Genomic DNA, 23,393 nt, shown 5'->3' with positions numbered 1-23,393 from the left:
CACACTAGGGACAATTTACAATTATACCAAGCCAATCTACCTACATACCTGTACGTCTTTGGAGTGTGGGAGGAAATTGAAGATCTTGGAGAAAACCCACATGGTCACAGGGAGAACGTACAAGCTCCATACAGACAGCACCCATTGTCGGGATCGATCCCAGGTCTCCGGTGCTGCAAGCGCTGTAAGGAAGCAACTCTACCGCTGCGCCACCGTGCCGCCCTCTGATGCAGAACAAAATGCTTTAACATATCTCCCATTTCCTGGTTTCCTGATATTAAATCCCCAGCCTCATTCCCTAGAGGTCTTACACTTACAGTAGTCACCCTCTTGTTTTATTATACACATATAAACTTTTGCTGGTGATTTTGATATGACGTGCAGGTTTTTCAACTCACAATCAATTCTCCGCTTTCTCACAAGCTTTAGAGTCTTTCACAGCTCGTTCCTGATTCTGATTCTTATTCTTCTGCTCTAACATCTGCCCATGACACTTCTATGTGCACTACTATTTGATTTAACATTGACATTGACTTCCTTTAACACAATTGTTTCCTCTTTTACATGGAATCCTCTTTCTATTTGATATAACTTTCTGTTGAGGTTTAAAACCAACTCTAAAAATGTCCTAACACTCAATTGAAGATGAAAAGTTATGCTGGAGTGACATGAAAATTTTAAATACATAACAGTAAAATAATAGAGGAAAACAATTCAACTTTTTTTAAATTGGTCATAAAACCTTCAATAATCATTCTCTCAGCGGCAATGCATTTTTTTTTATGGACAACCCGTTAAAAGACCTTTGGAAAAGAACACCAAGTTTGAGGTTTATAAGAATGCAATCTAACCATGAACACCTGAAGCAGGAAATGTGTGCCAAATCCAAGCATTAATTGGCCTTGGATCAAGTAGATCATATTTTACTGCAATATCTTGCCTTTCTCAAGTTACAACACACATTTCAACCCTCAATGATACAAGTAAAAAGATATCATGGGTGGACTCAAGTTGGGAAGAGATTTGGCAGCTCTCCACCAATCTTTGGAGCCCCTCCAAATACTGGCATTAGCTTAGTTTATTTTAATCCAATGAGCTGCTACATTAGCTTAAAAAAAGGAAAATATTTTGGTGTATTTGGAAAGACCAAATATACAGAACTTGGTTTTCCCACCAGTTACTTCAAATGAAATTACATAAAATGTACAACAGATGAAAGCATCATACAACCACACTCACCTAAACTAACATTTAAACGCCACACCAGCCTCCTCCCTCCCTACTTCTACCAGTTTATTCTTCTATTCGTAACTCCAATTTATTCTCCTATTCCTTTCCTCCCCTAATAAAGATCAAACATTTATGTCAGCAGTGGTTCAGCTGGGAGAATTTCCAGCTCAAATAGTTTTGAATTGAAGTTGCAGATCTGCATTGCAGTGAAAATCTGCTGCAGTGGATTCAGACTCTTTTAATAGCGATCAACTTGCAACGTTATGAGGAAAGATTAAAAGCACAAGCCAGGGCTGAGTCTGATAAGCAAGTAATCACTCTCACGTGTGCTTACATGATGCAAGGGTGTATTCCTTTGTTGATGCTAAAGAAAACCCTTGTTTTCTCTTCATTCAAATGACATCTGATGTCAAGAGGGGCTCTTACAGTAACATCCTGGAGCTGAGTTAATCGCCAATGAGTTTTAAGTAGCAATGAAGGTAGACAAAAAATGCTGGAGAAACTAAACGGGTGAAGCAGCATCTATGGAGAGATGGAATTGGCTACATTTCGATTCGAGACCCTTCGTAAGCCTGATGTCGGGTGGGAAAAATAAAGGAAGTAGGCGGAGACAGTAGGACTTGAGGGAGAACTAGGAAGGGGGAGGGGAAGGCGGGCGAAAGCAAGGGCTATCTAAAATTAGAGAAGTCAATGTTCATACCGCTGGAGTGTAAACTACCCAAGCAAAATATGCTGCTCCTTCAATTTGCGCTGGGCCTTACTCTGGCAATGGAGGAGGCCCAGGACTAAAAGGTCAGATTGGGAATGGGAGGGGGAGTTGAAGTGCTGAGCAACTGGACGATCAGGTAGGTTTAGGTGGATAGTTCTCCCACAAGTCCTTCTGTCTCCGCCTACTTCCTTTCTTTTTCCTGTCCCCCCCCCACTCAGACATCAGTCCAAAGAAGGGTCTCGACCCAAAACGTCGCCAATTCCTTCTCACCCGTTTCTCCAGCATTTTTTGTCTACCTTTGATTTTTTCAGCATCTGCAGTTCTTTCTTAAACATTTAAGTAGCAATGAGCACTTTCTCGAAATACACAAGCCTATGGAGGAACGGTGAGGCTCAATGCTGTTAGGGAGAATCAGTGAATGAACAGTTGTGTATGCTTGGCCATATGGCTCCAAGTAAGGATGGTGGCTTCCAAGTGTTGGTGTTCAATGCTTTTGCTCCACTTATTCTTCTAGCTGGTGGAGGTTGCGGTTTTGTAAAGACTCTTAGTCAGCTGCTACAGTACATCCCGTAGATGGTACAAACTGCTGCTACTGTGCATTGATGGTAGAGTGAATGAATAATTGTGAATGGGGTCCCATCAGGGAGGCCTCTATGCTCTGTATGGTGTCATGCTTCTCGAGTCTTGTTGAAGCTACACTCATACAGGCAAGTGGAGAGCATTCCATCACAGTTGGGACTTAGAGATGGTGGACAGGTTTTGGGGAATTAGAAGGCAAGTTACTTTAGCAAATTAGAGCAGGATTCCTAGTCTCTGATCTGCACTTGTAGCCACTTTGTGCACTAATGGCTTCTCCAGTTTAGTTTCAGTTTAATGGTAACCCCCAGAATATTGATGGTGGGAGCGTCAGTGATGCTAATGTCATTGGATGCCAGAGGATGATAGCTATATATTATCTTGTTGGATATCAGGATGGCCTGACATTTGTTGGGTGCTAATATTTTTTTGCCACCTTTCAATCGAGAACTGGATACTGTCCGGGTTTTGCTGCATTTGCTTATGGACTGCTTCTTTACCAGAGAAGTCATAAATGCTGCTAAACATTGTACAACATCAATCATCCCCACTTCTGACCATGATTGAAGGAAGGTTATTGATGAAGCAGCTGAAGGCGACCTTAAACACTACCCTTAGGAACTCGGACAGATATGCCCAGTGGCTGAGATGATTGACCTCCCAACACCACAAACATCTTCCAACCAGCATTGTGGTTTCTGGCATTTGTTTTATATAAATGTTATTTGCAGCGTACAAGCCCATGCCTGATCTCTGACCTAGTCTCATTTCCTGAGGCCTCAGACTTCTCCACTATCCGAGAAGTTGCAAATTGAATTATGCAATTCAACCTCCCCACTGCTGATCATATGATGATGGTTTTTCAAGGAGCAGATGAAATTGGCTCTGCCCAAGATGATGTCAAGAGGGGCATCCTGGAGCTGAGTTGATAGCTATATACAACTGTTGCAGGTTAAAGTGAACAAGGAGTCGTGGGTAAAGTGGTTGGGAGGTGCTATATGAGCATGGATACCATCAAATAATGATAACACAATATCGTACAAAAATTAGTATGAGCATATAAAATATTTAGCATGGAAAAGGACTTCCTTCCACTTGGACATCACTTTAATTGTAATTTTGCTATTTTAGCATGGATATATAGCATACAGCAGAAGATTTGACATTCAAGAATCAATTTACACATTTTCAGTCATCTGTACCAAAAGCATTATTTTCCCCCCAAAAAGCAGACATCAATCCAAACTTGGATTACAGAATAGCAGCAATTATTAAAACTAAATAGCAAAATAATGGTTTTCACTCAACAAGGTATACATTTTAACCCCACTTTTTCTCTCCACTTAAAAGTGACAATGCTCAAGTAAGTTTCAGTGGTCCAATAGCTATTCTTCATTCACTGTTCTAGTAAGTGCAAATCAGTGGATTATTTCAGAGTTTAAGGTGAGGCACTGCAGCCAAGAGCAATTCTATTGTGACAAAAATTGCCACTAAATTGTTGTGCAAGATGCAAAGTTAATTGGCCATTTTAAATTGCTCATGGTAAATCAGTAAGTGTGTCAGGTGTTGATGGGATTTGGAGAGAATAAAATGGGATTAGAGTAGAAAATAGTATAAATGAATGCTTAATAGTTAGTCCGGATTTGGTGGGCTGAAGGACCCGTTTCCGTGCTCTATTATATGACTCTATAATCCAAACCAAACATCACTGCTATAACAATTAAAAAGTATACTTTAAAGTAATCACAAGCAAAATTCTGATCTCATTTTAGCAACAATACTGGCTTGAAAAAGAATAATCAAATCTGCAAAGCTCTACTCTGGCTCCAATCAACAGCGAGGCCAAAAGCACAACCTCCCGTCCTTTGCAAGCTCCAGATTTAGTTTAGTATAGTTTAGTGATACAGCGCGGAAACAGGCCCTTCGGCTCATTTGGTTTGTGCCGACCAGCGATCCTCGCATATTGATACAATCCTACACACACTAAGGACAATTTTCACATTTACCAAGCCAATTAGCCTACAAATCTGTATGTCTTTGGAGTGTGGGAGGAAACTGAAGATCTCGGATAAAACCCACACAGGTCACGGGGAGAACGTACAAACTCCGTACAGACAGCTCCCGTAGTCGGGATCGAACCCGGGTCTTCGACGCTGCAAGCGCTGTAAGGCAGCAACTCTACCGCTGCGCCACTGTGCCGCCCAGGTGTTTCAAAACAAAACCGTCTACTTACCCAGGATTACTTGGAAAATCAGGTAACCACCTTCATAATTTTTTATGGCATCTATCCCATTTACAATTTTCACATTCACATCACTAAGCAAACATCAACTCAACAAGAGACCTGTGGTCACTTATCCTTCAATTGTATAGAACCTCTCTGGGAGTTCAAATGTCACAAACTATACAGGTATTAATATAAATATTAGTGGCAGTTCACTATTTCTCTTGTCAAAATGTCGGATCAATAAATTTGCTTCTCCCAAAATATCCCTCTTCTAAAGGTGGTCGCAACATTCTGGGCTCATTTGTATCATATTGTCTGTGCTCATTAAGCAAGTACAGATAATGGAAGGTGCAAGAGGAAGAGAAGGTTGCCGTGAAAACCAATCGCACTCTTGTATAACATACACGTGAACATAGATCGCACAAATTGCTTTGCAATTAGGAACAACGATCTTGATTTATTTAAATGTTTTTCCCATCCCAAATCTGCAACTGCTTTAGTTACCTCTAATTCTCCCTACAATTCACTTTAACCCAGCACAAAACTGACCCAAACTTGGACATTCCCTGACTATATGTTTTATTACCACCTTTAGATGGTGCCTCTAGTCTTGGTTATGGAAGAAAAAAAAAGTGTTCACATCTCCAAAAAGCCCCCCCCCCCAATCATAACCTAGAGATAAGCAGAGAAGAAACTAGTGTGACCACAATTAAAATTCCATGACTGCACACTCGCTTCAAGATCGTTATTATCACTAACGAGCAAACAAACATTCTGGGTTTCTAACTGGACGTTAACAAGCTACACAAGCTGAATATTACTTTAGCCTGAAGAATCTGGCAGGCAGCTGTACAACTCATGCAGCTTGAATGCAAATTTAACTGCCAAAAAAATTCAAAGCAAGAATATTCTGCTAATAAATGCCTGACAAAAGTCATTTGTTATGAAACGAAGAGCAGAAACAATTTTACTCACCTGCTGCACTTCTGTTTCTCCATTAGAGATCTTCTCTATGTAAACAAATGAGTTATAGATTGCCTGCAAATAAAAAAGAGCAAATAGATAAGATTAGTGTCAATGCGAAAAAAAAGTGTTATTTTAAAAAGCATTGTTGAATCTACAGCCTTGGAAGATCGGGCATCAGCAATCCTTTCCAAGTTCTGTGGGCTATAGTTTTATAAGAATTATGGCCTCATAGATGTCCATCTGAACAGCATTAGACCTGGAATATCAAATCTCTGTAGATCACAAGGATTTAACTTACAAAAAGTCCCCAGAGACTCCACTGTAAAACCCACCTGGCCAAAACCCCATACTTTCCTATTTATACATGGTAATGCAAGCAAAATATATATAAAACATTTGGTGGGCTTTAAAAACAAACTGACCAAAACTCCCCTTGGAAGCCATTTTAAAAACACTCCAACACAACAAGGTTGTGCCATTGTGAACTTAAATAGCCCACATTTTCTCAATCAGGAAAAACAGTGCCATATTCACTTGTCACTATTTCCCACTGATGGAGTTATTTGATGGTATGGAATCAGCTTCTTCTCTCCAATCACCGCTCATCCCACCATTCACGGGCAAAGTTTATTCTGGCTCCACTCAGGTGATGAAATTTAGGCCCAAAACAGTTTGTACATTGGAGGATCTATACAATGTCTACAATAATGTCACAGTCTGGAGATGGGCTCAGGATAAATGTGGGTTGAGAAGATAAGTAAGCAGCTCTCTGTAACTAGGAAAATCTGGACTACAGAATCACAATTGCTGTCTTCTAAAATTATCTTCCACAGGAAAAAGTTTGATAAAATAGTGTTCCACAATTCGATTCACCTTTTCACATAGTTTAAAATAAAGATAGTTACATTATGCTATTTCTGTCATGTAGTTATCCAAATTTGTACAAGCTTGATATGGTACTGTTAAAATGTGTTGTGTTTTAATATCAGGATTGACACGGGACTTGCTGTCAATACAGCAGGAAAAACTAAAAGCAAACCCTGAAAGAAGTTCAAAAAATGAGGATATTGAATACCTTATCAGAAATAATGTTGAATTGCTGTACCTTCAATGGAACTGTGAAGCAACAATAAAGAACTTCATGGATGAAGTTACATATTCTTTCACATGCGGTCCCCTCAAAACCCAACCAGCAGCTCAATACTGCTGTGGATATAAACCTTGACATTTCTGAAAGACTGGAACAATGTTGAAATGCTGTGGTTATGGTGCCCCTCTGCCCTATCATTGCAGCAGTGAACATTCCTAGAGTATTGTGTGGCAGGATAAAAGGCATGGGGAATTAGGGGCACAGTAGAGGGGTCAGATTTCTTCCCAGTACTCACTCTAATTCCCCAATATTTCCCCACACTGAGGTACAAATTCTTCTTAATGAACCATTTTAAGATGTCAAAATGGACAGCAATGTTGGAGAACATCAGTAATGGAGGATGGAGTCTGATTTGCAAGAAACTACAACAGCAAATGCAAGAGTAGAAGAAAGTCTAAGCAAGTGCCATGTGGATGGGTAGACAGCCAGGACCAAGGGAAACTCACGCGACTTCCCCACTATCTATCCTCTTCATCCACCAGGCAGAGGCAAAACCAAGATAGACCAAGAGCAGCAATTAGATACAAGCTACTATCAAAAGCACAATTTGTAATATTTAACCAATCATGCAGGTCACATAGGAGAAAGGAATCTGTGTTGATTGAACAGGTCTCCATCAGAATTAGAACAGTAAAATGTTTCACTCAGTGAACATATGAATGGCAAGGATCCAATTACAAGATTCTCATCAATATGAGGATAATCCTGCAGCTGAGACAAAGAGATAGGGCAATCTCTTCAGTTGTAAAATAAACGTAAAGGTTGGTAGGAATGACTGACTGGTAATGCATTTGGAGTTGCTTCTCAAGAAGTGTTGAGCTAGTGATGGGAGTGAATATGAATAGAGGATACGAGTGAATATTGACTCTTCACATAGGCAGGAAAGCATCTAACCAAACTTGAAGGAATTTAAAAAAATCACCAACAATGCTTCACTTTGTTTCATATTTGTAATGTCCTCTGATTCATTGTTATTTTTAGCTTCCAAGAGTCAGCGGGCCTCCTGTCACTGCTATGATAAAGAAACTTGGCATCCTCTTCAAAGCAAACAAAAACATACAGGAACATGAAACATCCTCCCAGAAGCTTTGTTTCTCTCTACACATTGAAATCTCAGAAAATTAAGAATTAAGTACTGAATTTGAAAAACAAAATTCAACTTTGGATAGGTTCATATTCTTTTATGTTCCATTTATAATTAATCGCTGTCAGTGCTGGAGTTGCAATATATTAGTGGGAATTGGGAAGCAGTTCACAAGACAAGTTTGCAGAGGCATTAAAAAGGTTGCATGAGGTACATTATGACAACCCTTCTCTATAAAGATCACAGATAAGGTCATGTCTTGTTGTTTCAGGAACTTGTCATGAAACAAATGCCATATCACCCCCCCCCCCCCCCCCCCCCCCCCCATATTATCTGGAAGAATAAACTGCTTTCACTCATGTTGCTGTATAACATAAAGTGTCTCAACAAAGGGTCTTTGACCTGAAACTTCGACTCAGGTTCTCCTGTCACAGATGTGACCCTACCTGCTGAGTGTTTCCAACATATCCTGTTTTCGTTTTAGATTTCCAACATCTGCAGTTTTATTTTAATTTTCTAGTACTAGTGAGGGCAACAGTGTGAGTTCTAGAGTCTGAATCATAATTAATGAGTATTGCAGCAAAGAATCGTAAAATTGCTTTTTCCTAGCCCGAGTTAATGATCATACCACTTCTCAGGCACTGCCTTTCCATGCTCCATTGGCCAAAGGTCACACAAACTTCCTTCACATATCTACCACTAAGAAATACCAGCAAAATTAAACTCTTATTAACATCCTCAAATCCCTTTCGCATCCTTTCCAGTTTAATAACATTTTTACTGCAGCAGGGCCTTTGGACTGTACACAAAACTCCAAATGTGATTGTACCAAAATCTTGTGCAGCTGTAACATAAAGTTCTGAATGCTGTAAATATACTGGCTGATGACAGCAAGCATGTATTCCATTTTTATGGAACTATGTTCCTACACCCCCAGGTCTCTCTATTCTCAGGGCCTCACCATTTACGGTGCAAGTCCTGTCCCGATTTGTCCTTCCAAACTGCATCACTTCACATTAATGCAAATTAAATTTCATCTGCTATGCCTTGGCCCATTTGCCCAATTGATCTAGATCATATTGTAATCTTGAGTAACCTTCTGCACTGTTGACTATACTACCTGTTCTGATGTTACTTGTTAACTTACGAATCATGCTGCCTGCATTCACATCCAAATCGTTAATACAAATAATGAACAATACTGGTCCCAGCAACAATCCCTACAGTATGTCACTTGTTACAGGCCTCCAGTCTGGAAAAAAAACCTTTACCACCACCCTCTGATTCCCACCTTCAAGCTAATTCAGCTAGCTTGCCCTGGATGCCATGCGATGCAACTTTCAAGACCAGTCCACCATGGGGTACCTTGTCAAAGGTCTCGCTAAACTCCACACAGGCATCCACCACACTACCCTAATCAATCTATTTGGTCACCTCTTCAAAGAAGCCCTCATCAGATTGGTGAGACAATTTCTCTAAAGATAGACATCAAGGAACATCTTAAAAGCAAGAAAGAGGCAAAAAGGGGTTTCCCACACGTTCCCATGACATTTCACTCAACAACCACATTGTGCTCACCAATTTACACCCATTCCCTGTGGAACAATGCCTCAACTTTAAAATTATCTTCCTAATTTTCTAATATCTTTCCATCCCCAGAGTTCTATCAAATCCTCTAAGCCTCTGAGATACAACATCTCCAATTCTGGCCTAAACTGGAGGTTATGCCCTCTGCTATGTTAGCCTTGAACACTGGAACTCCCTCCCTCAATTTCGCCCCCTCTCTCTCTCTCTCTCCTTTATCCTTTTAAGATACTTCTTAAAACCTACCTCCTGGACCAAGTCATTTCTCTTTTGTCCTTTTAGTCCCTTACGCAGAATGGAAGTCTGATAAATGTTCACGTGTAGCAGCTTCGATTAATACCCTATATTAGCAACAAATATAACGTTTGTTGTTGTTTCTAAAAATAGGCCAAAGTGTGTATAGATTGTCTTATATAGGATGGGGTTTAATTTTGGGTATACCAAGAGGAGAAGAGGAAGAGCAATGATGGGAAACATAAAAGACGAAATGCAGTAGTAATGGGAGGTATAAGTGAGACAAAATTACAGCGCCAGGTGGCAAAAGGAATTTCACTACATCTAGGTGTATGTGACAATAAATCAACCTTTGAACCTTTGAACCTTTGAGTTAAAACTGGAGGTAAAACATGAACATTTGAAGCATGGCAAGAGTTCAAAGTGATCATATGTATTTCAGCTAGTACTAGTGTCACCGGTAACAAGGCTCTGACAACTGCAAACTTTTTGATTATTTATTTAACTTCAGGCCAATAACCAGATTAACCTTAATAGGAAATCCTATTAGAGTGACACCTTCTGGCATTGCACAGAAACATTACAGGTAATGAGACTACCTGTAGGATTTTTCACATCCTAATAAATGCCTTCATGGCTTTCTCTGTGGAATGCAAGAGAGAACTAAAAAATTAATATATTAATACACCACCTTAAGAAACAGTGCATCAAGTATAGCCTTGCGGTGAACTGAATTAGTAGTCTTTGGATAATCATACAGAGTTGGACACATAAGACATCTATGCTCCTTTACCCATAACTATATTGCATAAAACTTTACTCCACTTTAAGCAGAATATGAAGCCAAGGAGAGGACATAGGAGAGATTTATCAGAATGGTAAATTACCAGGTACTATTAAAATGTTTAAGAACTACTTAGACAGATATATGGATAGAAAGGTTCAGAGGGATATGGGCCAAATGCAGGCAGGTGGGACCAGTGCAGATGGGGCATGATGCTCCGCATGCGCAAGTTGGGCCAAAGGACTTGTTTCCACACTGTATGACCACAACTACAGTAAATCAAGGGGCTACAGTGCCACTGGTGCTGGGGGGAAATAATAACACAATAATTACACAAGTACATGTATTACAAATACGAATTGAGGAAATTAGATGTTCAAGGTAATCTGTCACAATAATAGCAGGAAGAATCACCAAGACCTTCTTTTTTTCATTATGATAGCGAGTTCCTATGTTCATGTTATTGATGTTTGGATACATGTCACAACTTCCTGTTATCCACTTGATATTGTGGTTGACTTTGATGAAATAGCCTCTTCAGTTCAAAAATAAATAAACCACACAAGGCTCGCTCTTGTGGCCAATTGCTTTAAAAACAAAAAGTAACAAAAAACACAGCAAAGTTGTTGCTCTATATCCAGGAATGCAATAAAAAAGATGTATGTTAAAATAAACTTTCCATTGACAAAATAGTGTCAATAGATGTTTGTAAATCTTTGTTCTAAATCGCTACCCTCCTCACCCACACCCTATTTATAACTGTTAATTTGTTCCTATGTTCATAGCTTGTTATCAATAATGCCACCAGAGCTCAACAAGAATATATCTTCCAGTTCCTCTGCTGATTGACTATACAGGAACCGCCTGTGCTACAACTGAACCTAATTTACTGCTCAAATTGTTTATCAAATAAAATATACATATTATTATTGTGCATATTAATACATACAATATATTAACATCATATATTAATACAATTATTTATTATAGTGTATTTTTGTGCATTCAATCCTCCCCTGAATCTTAGACTGAATAAGGGTCTCGACCCGAAGCTTCACCTATTCCTTTCTCCCGCTTTTTGTGTCTGCCTTCGGTGTAAACCAGCATCTGCAGTTCCTTCCTGCACAATATAGTGTGTATGTTTCATATAGTGATTAGAGAGAAATCGTTTGACAAAAATAACACTTGGGCCCTCTAGTCCAAAAGACCACATGCTCTATTTATATTGCCTCAGTTCGCAGCGTCCAATGCCACAAGATCATACAAATTGGATATTTGCAACAATCATTCATGCGTTGTATCTTCCTTTGTCTGTGGCAGCATGACACCAACGGAATGGACAGAAATAAAGTAGCACTGTTAGGCTTCTTATGCTTTCCACACAGAAAGTCCACATGCAGGTTAATTTACAAAGTGCTAGTTGTATGAATAGAAGCCAACTTCAGGAATGGGCACTTTGTTTATTTGTGGCAACCCCAGAGTTTCATCAAGTTATATAGCATGGAAACAAGCCCCTCGGACCAAGCTGGCCAAGATGTTTAACTGTGCTAATCTAATTTTGCCTGTAATTGGCCCATATCACTCTAAACTTAGGGAACAAAAATGGGGCAGCAGATGCCTAACACAACACACACGTTTATGCACAAACCGCAAAATCCTGATCTCCCCAAAATAAATTCTGTACTCCAATTATAAAGATAATTGTTTTTAAACTGTGCCCCTTTTAACTTTACCACAGCCCGACAAGGGGATTATTTGACCACAGGATGAAAATCTAGGAGCAAGAGAACCAAAACAAATGAACTGACCAGGCACAGATGCCATCATTGAACGTTCATTACCAATACAAAAACCTCCAACTGCAGAAAATAATTCCCACTTGCTAACCTTTAAAAGTTGGAAGTGTTCAATTCTCATATTGCAGGGAAATCCTAATTTCCACCCTAATCAGCCCCTACTATCTCCACGAGAAGAAACTACAAGCATGGCTCAACAATGATGACAAACCAGCTCACAGATGGTTCCTGCACCACATATTATCTTTCACCTTCAGTATTCACTCCAAACAGCAGGCTGTGGCAGAACACCCCACTCCTATTGGCAAAGATCACAACCTTCCCCCTGCCCTTCCCTACCAGCTTGCAATTATATAAACATCTCCTTTCCAAAGCTCTGAAAACACACTGGGCCAATATTCTCTGCAGAACTTCGTCAGTCACCGTCTAAGAGAATTACTGCGTCTGAGCATAACAAAGTGTTAAATGTACATACACAAACCATAAATGTGCATGTGGACAGTATAAAAATAAATACAGATGAATTAGACAGATGATATATAGCTCGACAAATAAATGGTGTACACGTATATTGCATGAAACATTGTTTTCTATATTATATGCAAAAATGTATAAGCATAATGCTGTCATACACACACCCATGTACACATGCAAACATTTATATACAGATATGCATACACTTGTAATTTACTCTTTGAACGCTTAAGCAAACATATTGGGAGGTGTGGTAAAGAAAGAAAAAAAAACATGGATTCCTTGCTGGCATTGAATTTAAGAGAAAAATATGAGAAACATAATTTCTTGTGCAAGACTTACGAAAAGTTGTAAAAACAATTACATCACGGTAGGTTTCCAAAAATAAAAAGTCTTGAGGAAGCCTCTCTTTGAAACTGTAGACATTTATGAACTCCTCAAATATGTGACAAGTTTGTGAAGGAACTAGGAAGAGTTGATGATTGTCGGACACATTGCAGACAGCAAAATTGGTTCCAGATGTTAAACTAAATGGGAGGTATTTCGTAGTTGGCAGGGAGAAAGCAAACGAAAATCAAGAACGGTGTAGACAGAATCCACAACAAAGTCAAAATTTGTTCACTCTCCAAAATGATCATCCGTGGGCTAAGACTGTCACATGATCACCAACTGCCACTGCATTCATCACCCAAGTGGACTATCAATATGGGCCTTGCCATTGAACACAAAGAAGCGGGCAGTGCAGTTCTGCTTAATAAGCCAGACTTTAGAATTGCTCTTAACTTGATTACTACATGTTGATGCTGAGTTTTTCCTCCAACATGTAGACTTTTTGTCAACAAAACGAATGACAGAGCGGAAAAGGCATCCCTTTTTTAAGTCAGGTCAACACAAGAAGCTGGTCCTTATTTGACCACAGTAGACCTGGGACGTAGAATGAAGCAAAATAAAAGATTGCCAAGAATATTGCCTCTCTTAACGTAACATATTGGAAATCCACATGGGGCAAGGACTGGAAAAGCATAGGTTGTCACAACCAGGGAACAGATGGCTGAAATGAGGACAGGGAAATCATTTGGGCTGGGGGAACAATGGACAAGAAACAAAGGAAATAAAGAGAAAGCTGCAGAGCAGGAAGGAAAGAAGTGGAAGAAAAGGCGATAATGAGAATGGAAACAAAATAGAAAATGCTGGAAACATTCAACAGAGTAGGCAGCATCTTTGGAAAGATGAACCTTCAGAGCCGGGAAAGGGGAAAATAGCCTGCAGAGAAATATAGATAATTTGATAGCAAGAGTTCACAGTTGCCATGGTAATAGACTGGGTAGTAGTAATCTGATTAATATATACATGAGGGGTTTAACTTTTTTTTTTTAATGATGACAAGAGAGATGAGAGCAGTTTGAGAAAGAAAGCAGACATGAGAAATGTAATATCTGTAAAATGCAAAACAGTCGGAAATGTCAGGTAGGTCAGTGGGGAGAGAAAATCAGAAGCAAGATTGCAGATAGCTGCCTCCAGCAAAACTACCCAGTTCTGATATGAACAGGGTGAGTGAGGTACCAAAGGCTGTTGTTACTGCAGACTTCCAGCATCTTCCTGGCTTTGATTTTCATCATCAGACTGGAGGTGGGGAGAGGAAAAAAAATAACAGCAAATGGGGAAGAGGGAATGCAAGACCAATAAGGGAGGGTGGGATGAAATAAGGGGATAGTTTACTGAGATATTAAATTAAAGAGATCAAAAGAACAGATTTTGTAGGAAAGGTCTCAACCCGAAACGTCGACTGTCCATTTGCCCTCTACAGATGCTGCCTGACCTGCTGAGCTCCTCCAAGTTTTTTTTGCTCCAGATTCCAGTGAGACTCTATGGGAACCATTCATCCAGACTCACTGCTCTACCACTGTCCCTTGGTTTTACATGCAAAACTAATTTAAACTCCATTGTAACTCCCCCGCTCCTTAAATAAAACAGAACACTCTGTGGGTGCTCAGCAGGCCATATAACAACTGTAGAGAGAGAAAGAGTTAACATTCGAGGTCAACAACCCTTCATCAGAGGAACTCAACTGAAAGGTCATCAACTTGAGGCAGTAATTGTTTCACTCCCTCAGATGCTGCCTGACCTACTGATTATCCCAAGCATTTTATGTTTTTATCCCAATTTCCCCAGCATCTGTTTTTTCTTATGTTTCAAATGTTCTTTGATTTCAGTTTTAATTCTTTCAGGGGAACCAGATCAGATGCCTTCCTGAAATTCAAGCACATCGTGACCACTGCTTCATCCTCAGTGAGATCTTTAGTTACCCTGCAAAGAAACACGTTAGACCCCAATTTCGCCATTGTGGTGTTTTCATTTCTCTCCAGATCTCGTTTACAATGGAGATTTTCACAACTTTACTCACAGAGGATGTCAGTGTTAGTGAATATGATTTTGCAACTTTTAAAAATTAGTTTCGCCTTCCTTTCAGTTTCCCCAAGCACCTCTCCAAAGTTCAGCAACTTCGGAAGGATTTGCACCAGAAATTCTGTAATTTCCTCACTTATTTCTCACAGAATCTTCAGTTACATCTTATCTGGCCCCCAAGCATTCTCACTTTTACACTTGCAGAGAGCACAGCAATCATGATGCTGGAAGGAGCATAAGTAGTGTTACAACCCATCTCGACAGCATTCTCTGGTTCTATTTACAGATCAAATAAGTTATGTGAATATTTTCTGATGGAAACCAAATGTCTTGATCAACTTCATCCATTCTTTTCCATATTTACTTCTGTGCAGTCATAACAGAGCAAAAGGAACGGAATTATTTACCTTTTCTTATCCCATTGTTTTACCTAAAAGTGATCATTTCAACTCCTCTGCCTGCTAAATGAGAATGGCTGTAGAATTACATTAAGCAGATTGCAAATAAGACTAAACATCACATAGTGAGCTCATCACAGCCATCCAAGTCAAGTTAGATAATCAATTTTCTGCAGCTTTACAGACATATTTGGCGCACTGTAAGGTTGCTTTCCCTGTCCAGGGGACCGCATACGTAGTAGTTTAGGTTTAGTTTAGTTTAGAGATACAGCGCGGAAACAGGCCCTTCAGCCCACCGAGTCCGTGCCAACCAGTGATCCCCGCATACTAACACTATCCTACACACGAGGCACAATTTACAATTTTAGCAAGGCTTACAAACCTGTCTGTCTTTGGAGTGTGGGAGGAAATCAGAGCTCCTGGAAAAAACCCACGCAGATCACAGGGAGAACGTACAAACTCCATACAGACAGCACCCGTGGTCAGGATCAAACCTGGCGCTGTAAGGCAGCAACTCTATCGCAGCATCACCGCAACCCTCAACCTCAAGGCAAGGGCTCTTAAACTCCATTAAAATGGTTCATTTAATCTCCGGTTTGGGAAAGCAAACAATTTGTTTCTTCTCTTTCTTACATTGTAATTTAACTATGTTCAGTAGCTTTGTAGACCATGCATTCTACGCTCATTTTGAACACAAGGTCAGTGGAATGACGTCACCGCTCCAACAGCCTCGGGAGTACCGGCACACCATGGTCACTGTCGAAGACCTCAGATTGGTCTTCCCGTAAGTGAATGACGACTTTACCGGATGGAGAATCTGGCCGTGTTGCCAAAACCCGTGTGGACCACCTGAGTATTTGTTTACATCGTTAACTTCTCCTGCCTCAAATGTGTTATTTCCACCTGTTTTAAGGAGAGATAGCTGAATGGATGGAAAATTGGCTTCATGGAAGGAAGCAGAGGGTGATGGTGAAAGGTTGCCTCTCAGACTGGAGGCCTGTGACTAGTGGTGTGTCTCATAGTTCAGTGCTGGGCCCATTGCTGTTTGTCATCTATATCATTGATTAGGATGAGAATGTACATGGCACGGTTAACAAGTTTGCAACTGCACAAAAGTGGGTGGTATTTTAGATAGTGAAGATGGGTGTCATAAGTTGCACCAGGATTTTGATCGGTTGAGCAGGTACGTTGAGGAATGGTCGATGCAATTTAATGCAGAGAAATATAAACTGCTGCATTTTGGGAGCACTAATATGGGCAGGACCTACGCAGCGAACAGTAGGACTCTGGGGAGTATAATAGAGCAGAGGGATCTCAGAGTGCAGGTTCATCATTCATTGAAAGTAGCATCACAGGTGGATAGGATGGTCATAAAGGCTTTTGACACATTGTCCTTCATCAGTCAGAGCATTGAGTACAGAAGTTGGAAGGTCATGTTGCAGTCGTAAAATACGTGTTAAATTGTCTTCAGTTTTGGGCACCATGCTACAGGAAAGATGTTGTCAAGTTGGAAAGGGTTCAGAGAAGATTTACGAGGTTGCCAGGACCTGAGGGCCTAAGCTACAGAGAGCAGTAGAGCAGGCTAGGACTCTTATTCCTTGAAGCGCAGGAGAATGAGAGAGAAGTGATCTCAGAGAGGTGTACCAAATCATGAGAGGTATAGACTTGCCCAGAGTAGGGGAAATAAGAGAACCAGAAGACATAGGTGTACGGTAAGGGGGGGGAAAAGATTTAATAGGAACCTGAGGGGTAACATTTTCACACAAAAGGTGGTGGGTGTGTGGAACGAGCTGCCGGAGGAGGTAGTTGAGGCAGGTATTTTGGCAACGTTGAAGAAACATTTGGACAGGTACATGGATAGGACAGGTTTAAAGGGATACGAGCCAAACGCAGGCAGGTGGGACTAGTATAGATGGAACATATTGGCCAGGGTGGCCAAGTTGGGCTGAAGGATCTGTTTCCCCGTCTCTACGACTCTACTCTTGCATGGTGTGATTTGCCTGCATTACATGCAAAACAAAGATTTTCACTATCAAGTCAAGTCAAGTTTATTCGTCACATACACATACGAGATGTGCAGTGAAATGAAAGTGGCAATGCTCGCGGACTTTGTGCAAAAAGACAAACAAACAAACAACCAGACAAACTATAAACACAATCATAAACACTATCTCAGGACATGTGATAATAATACGCCAAACAATACCTTCTCAAGTATCAATTTCATGAAGGAAAGCTATTATAATCCGTGCCATTTACTACACAGGTTAAGATATACAAGAACGACACACTGCAAAAACCTTCCTCCATGGTTAACACTGTTACGATATAACTAAAGGTTTGGGGGTTTCTGGTAACAAATGATATCTTTATATTGTGGTTCTCCTTTCCGAGCTGAAAGAAGGAGGACATGTCTAATGATGGCAAGAGCACTACAACTGAGCTTCAACATTATTTAGAGAAAGTAGATGATGCAAATGCCGTTTACCCTTCACTATTTTCTCACATACTTTACCCATACCGAACAGCCTGTCACTACACACTGCCAGTTCCATATAATGCAGAATGTCAATTGGTGTTTATAGATCAGCACGAATCAACAAATTCGGAAGCAAAATGCAAATGCAAAATGCAAATCTCAGATGATTGAAAAATTGCCAATATTACCCCGCTGCACGCGAAGGGAGCAAAGCAGAATAGTGGGAACTGGAGGCCGGTTAGTCTGACTGGTGGTTAGTAAGATTTTAGAGTCCATTGTAAAGGATGAGGTTACGGAGTACTTAGAAGCTCACAATAAAATAGGCCAAAGTCACCATGGCTTTGTGAAGGGGAGGTATTACTTGACAAATTTGCTGGGATTCTAGGTATCACGGTATCAAACGGCAGATACTAGAATGGATAGCAGGTTGGCAGGATGGCAGAAGACAAAGAGTGGCAATAAAAGATGGAATATAGTGTAGCAAAGTGTGGAGTCATGCACTTTGGTAGTAGGAATAAAGGCGTAGACTATCTACTAAATGGGGAGAGAATCCAGAAATCGGAGGTGCAAAGTGCTGGTACAGGATTCCCAAAAGGTTAATCTGCAAGTCGAATCAGTAGTAAAGAAAGTAAACTCAATGCTAGCATTTATGTCAAGAGGGCTTGTATACAAAAACAGGGATGTAATGCTGAGGCTCTATAAAGTGCTGGTAAGGCCGTATTTGGAATATTGTGAGCAATTTTGGGCACCACATCTGAGGAAAGATGTGCTGGCTCTGGAGAGGTTCCAGAGGAGGTTTACAAGAATGATCCCAGGAATGAATAGGTTAATGTATGATGAGCGCTTGTTGGCACTAGGCCTGTACTCACTAGAGTTTAGAAGAATGAGGGGGGACCTAATTGAAACATACAGAATAGTGAAAGGCTTGGATAGAGTGGATGTGGAGGAGATGTTTCCACTAGTGGGAGAGTCTCGGACGAGAGGTCATAGCCTCAGAATTAAAGGATATTCTTTTAAGGAGATGAGGAGAAATTTCTTTAGTCAAGAGAGTGGTGAATCTGTGGAATTCTTTGCCACAGCAGGTGGCCAAGTCAGTGGATATTTTAAAGGCATAGATAGTTAGATTTTTGATTAGTACTGGTGTCAGAGGTTATGGGGAGAAGGTAGGAGAATGGGGTCAGGAGGGAAATAGATCAGCCATGATTGAATCAAAGCAAAAATAAAATGGATACTAACAAATACATTCCACACTATTACCTGTATTCATTTCAATTACAAGCAAAAAAAATAACGACAAATTGTTTTAGTCTTTAATAGGTTCTTCGGTTTTGTATAGTAAACAGGTTATCAATCCCCTCCCCCCCACCGTATAAACATTTCACAACTCAGTATTATCAAATGGCTCAGTTGTTATCAATATCTGCAGCAGAAAAAAAAATCATTTGGTGAATTTCCTAGGATTTGTTGCTATGAGTTTCACTTAATTTGTTACCTCAAATGGTTTCCACTGCCAACAGCTCTTTGAAATCATCAATGCTCTACTGCTGCTTTTTAGAAATCACATGGATGTTGCATTTATATTTTCTCATTGCAGCATTACAGTTTGCTAAAACTTAAGCCGAGATGAGTTTGAAACTCTTAACTGTGGAGCAGTCGAAACGGAGATCAGAATAAAGAGTTTCATCAACAACAACAAAAATCCAGATTTTTGTTGGTTATTATGACAAAAAGCCAAAACAAAACGGAATTGCTTAAAATAATAATTAACATTTAAACAATCTATACTTTTATCTCACACCTTCTGCTTCTTCATCTCTGGCCTTTGTCCAACCATCTGACAATCAAAAAACCCTCACACCTATTACTTGCCACGCTTTGTCCTGCTTTTTCACTCTTCCAGCTTTCTCTCTGCACCCCACAATCAGTCTGAAGGAGAGACCTGGCCCAGAACGTCACCATCCTGGCCACACACTCATCTCCCTGCTACCTTCAGGTAGAAGGTACAGGAGCCTGAAGACTGCAACAACCAGGTTCAGGAATAGCTACTTCCCCTCAGCCATCAGGCTATTAAACCTGGCTCGGACAAAACTCTGATTATTAGCAACCACTTTCTGTTATTTGCACTACCAGTTTATTTATTCATGTGTGTATATATTTATATCATGGTATATGAACACATTTATCTGTTTTGTAGTAAATGCCTACTATTTTCTGTGTGCTTAAGCAAAGCAAGAATTTCATTGTCCTATACAGGGACACATGACAATAAACTCACTTGAACTTGAACTTGTCCGTGTTCTCCAGGGATGTTGCCTGACCCCCTGAGTTACTCCAGCACTTTGCGCCTTTCTTTGTAAACCAGTATCTGCAGTTCCTTGTTTCTACATTCACTTTAAATCTGATGATCGTGTGTCGCTTGTGTCAAAACAGTTAATCCTGGCTAAACAAACAATAAAATGTCCCAAATGGTCCCAAACAACTGGGAAAGGAATGTGTGCCTTAGTGTACAGAATGATTAACATGACACCTGGCACAGGAAACTATTGTTATGAGGAAGAGTGCTTGAAGATACTTAGATTGTACAAAAAAAACTGCTAGAGGATCATAGTGGGTCAGGCAGCATCGATGGTGGGAAATTGGCAATGTTTTAGGTCAGGATCGTTCTTCAAGTCTGGAATAGAGGGGAAATAAGGGGAGTCGATGCAGCTTTATAGACTTTGGTTTGGTCACATTTGGAGTATTGTGTGCAGTTCTGGTCGCTCCATTATAAGAAGGATGAGGAGGCCTTGGAAAGTGCATACAGTGGCTTGCAAAAGTTTTCATACCCCTTGAACTTTTCCACATTTTGTCACGTTACAACCACAAACGTAAATGTATTTTATTGGGATTTTATGTGATAGACCAACACAAAGTGGCGCATAATTGTGAAGTGGAAGGAAAATTATACATGGTTTTCAAAATTTTTTACAAATAAAAAACTGAAAAGTGTGGCGTGCAAAAGTATTCAGCCCCCTTTACTCTGATACCCCTAAATAAAATCCAGTGCAACCAATTGCCTTCAGAAGTCACCTAATTAGTAAATAGAGTCCACTTGTGTGTAATCTAATCTCAGTATAAATACAGCTGTTCTGTGAAGGCCTCAGAAGTTTGTTAGAGAACATTAGTGAACAAACAGCATCATGATGCCCAAGGAACACACCAGACAGGTCAGGGACAAAGTTGTGGAGAAGTTTAAAGCAGGGTTAGGTTATTAACAAATCCCAAGCTTTGAACATCTCACGGAGCACTGCTCAATCCTTCATCCGAAAATGGAAAGAGTATGGCACAATTGCATACCTACCAAGACATGGCCGTCCACCTAAACTGACAGGCCGGGCAAGGAGAGCATTGATCAGAGAAGCAGCCAAGAGGCCCATGGTAACTCTGGAGGAGCTGCAGAGATCCACAGCTCAGGTGGGAGAATTTGTTCACAGGACAACTATTAGTCGTGCACTCCACAAATCGGGCCTTTATGGAAGAGTGGCAAGAAGAAAGCCATTGTTGAAAAAAAGCCATAAGAAGTCCCGTTTGCAGTTTGCCACAAGCCATGTGGGGGACACAGCAAACATGTGGAGGAAGGTGCTCTGGTCAGATGAGACCAAAATTGATGTTTTTGGCCTAAATGCAAAACGTTATGTGTGGCGGAAAACTAACACTGCACATCACCCTGAACACACCATCCCCACTGTGAAACACGGTGGTGGCAGCATCATGCTGTGGGGATGCTTTTCTTCAGCAGGGACAGGGAAGCTGGTCAGAGTTGATGGGAAGATGGATGGAGCCAAATACAGGGCAATCTTGGAAGAAAACCTGTTAGAGTCTGCAAAAGACTTGAGACTGGGGCGGAGGTTCACCTTCCAGCAGGACAACGACCCTAAACATACAGCCAGAGCTACAATGGAATGGTTTAGATCAAAGCATATTCATGTGTTAGAATGGCCCAGTCAAAGTCCAGACCTAAATCCAATTGAGAATCTCTGGCAAGACTTGAAAATTGCTGTTCACAGACGCTCTCCATCCAATCTGACTGAGCTTGAGCTATTTTGCAAAGAAGAATGGGCAAAAATTTCAGTCTCTAGATGTGCAAAGCTGGTAGAGACATACCCCAAAAGACTTGCAGCTGTAATTGCAGCGAAAGGTGGTTCTACAAAGTATTGACTCAGGGGGGCTGAATACTTTTGCACGCCACACTTTTCCGTTTTTTATTATTAAAAGAATTTGAAAACCATGTATCATTTTCCTTCCACTTCACAATTATGCACCACTTTGTGTTGGTCTATCACAGAAAATCCCAATAAAATACATTTACGTTTGTGGTTGTAATGTGACAAAATGTGGAAAAGTTCAAGGGGTATGAAAACTTTTGCAAGCCACTGTAAGAGATTTACCAGAATGCTACCTGGATTAGAGGGTATTAGCTATAAGGAACGGTTGGATAAGCATGGATTATTTCCTCAGGTGAATCAGAGAATGAGGGCAAATCTGTTAGGAGTCTGAAGAATGGTCCTGACCTGAACCATCACCATCCCATGTCTTCCAGAGACGGTATGGGACCTGCTGAGTTACTCCAGCACTTTGTGTTCAATGCATGATTTGAGCATCTACAGCCTAATGTGTAGGAAATTGCCTTTAAGATGGCGGCGGACAGAAGAAAAAAACAGTGCCAGTAAATGGGCTGCGGGGTTGCATCTGAGGTCAGCTGTGGGATGTACACAAGGGCATGGAGCTGAGCAGTGGCTGCATGAGGGGAGGGACAGCGCGTTTATGAGTTAATGTCTCCGGATCGAGGTGTTGGTGGAGTAGGCCGCTGAAGGCCATGAAGCAGCCTGTGGCTTGACTAGATCAGGCACCGCTCCAAGCAGCCGAGCACGTAGATCGGACATGGCTTGCAGCGGCACACAGTGACAAGGGACATTGACAATATCGCCTGGCCAGGCCGACACCTAAGACTCCAACCCAGTGCCGCAGCCAGGACAACGGGCCTTTATGGCCAAGTTACGATTCTACATTTCTAAACATCTTTGAACTTAAAGGATACAAGATGGCACTGGAAATGTGTGAAAACTCTTGTGTACTACCTCATTGTAATCTACTACTCTTGAACTGAAGTATGATTGTGCCTATGTATAGTAAGACATTTACTGTGTGCAAAAAAATACATTTTACCGTACCAATAAAGTACCTCTGAACTATAAAAGTATATAAAATTATGACAGGCATAGATCGGATACAGTCAGAACCCTTTCCCCCCAGGGCG

General features: G+C 40.7%; 1 protein-coding gene across 2 annotated transcripts in view; it reads right to left on the bottom strand.

The window, feature by feature from the left end:
- cachd1 (cache domain containing 1) overlaps positions 1-23,393 on the bottom strand; it is a 153,238-nt gene that overhangs the window by 68,810 nt on the left and 61,035 nt on the right. For both annotated transcript variants that reach the window (XM_033028290.1, XM_033028289.1), the window contains exon 2: positions 5,718-5,780. In XM_033028290.1, coding sequence (XP_032884181.1) covers positions 5,718-5,780 — 63 coding nt within the window. The remainder of the gene's footprint in view (positions 1-5,717; positions 5,781-23,393) is intronic.

The sequence above is a fragment of the Amblyraja radiata genome, chromosome 10 (genome assembly GCF_010909765.2).
Source record: "Amblyraja radiata isolate CabotCenter1 chromosome 10, sAmbRad1.1.pri, whole genome shotgun sequence".
Classification (NCBI taxonomy): Eukaryota; Metazoa; Chordata; class Chondrichthyes; order Rajiformes; family Rajidae; genus Amblyraja; species Amblyraja radiata.
This window is presented reverse-complemented; position numbering and strand designations above follow the sequence as displayed.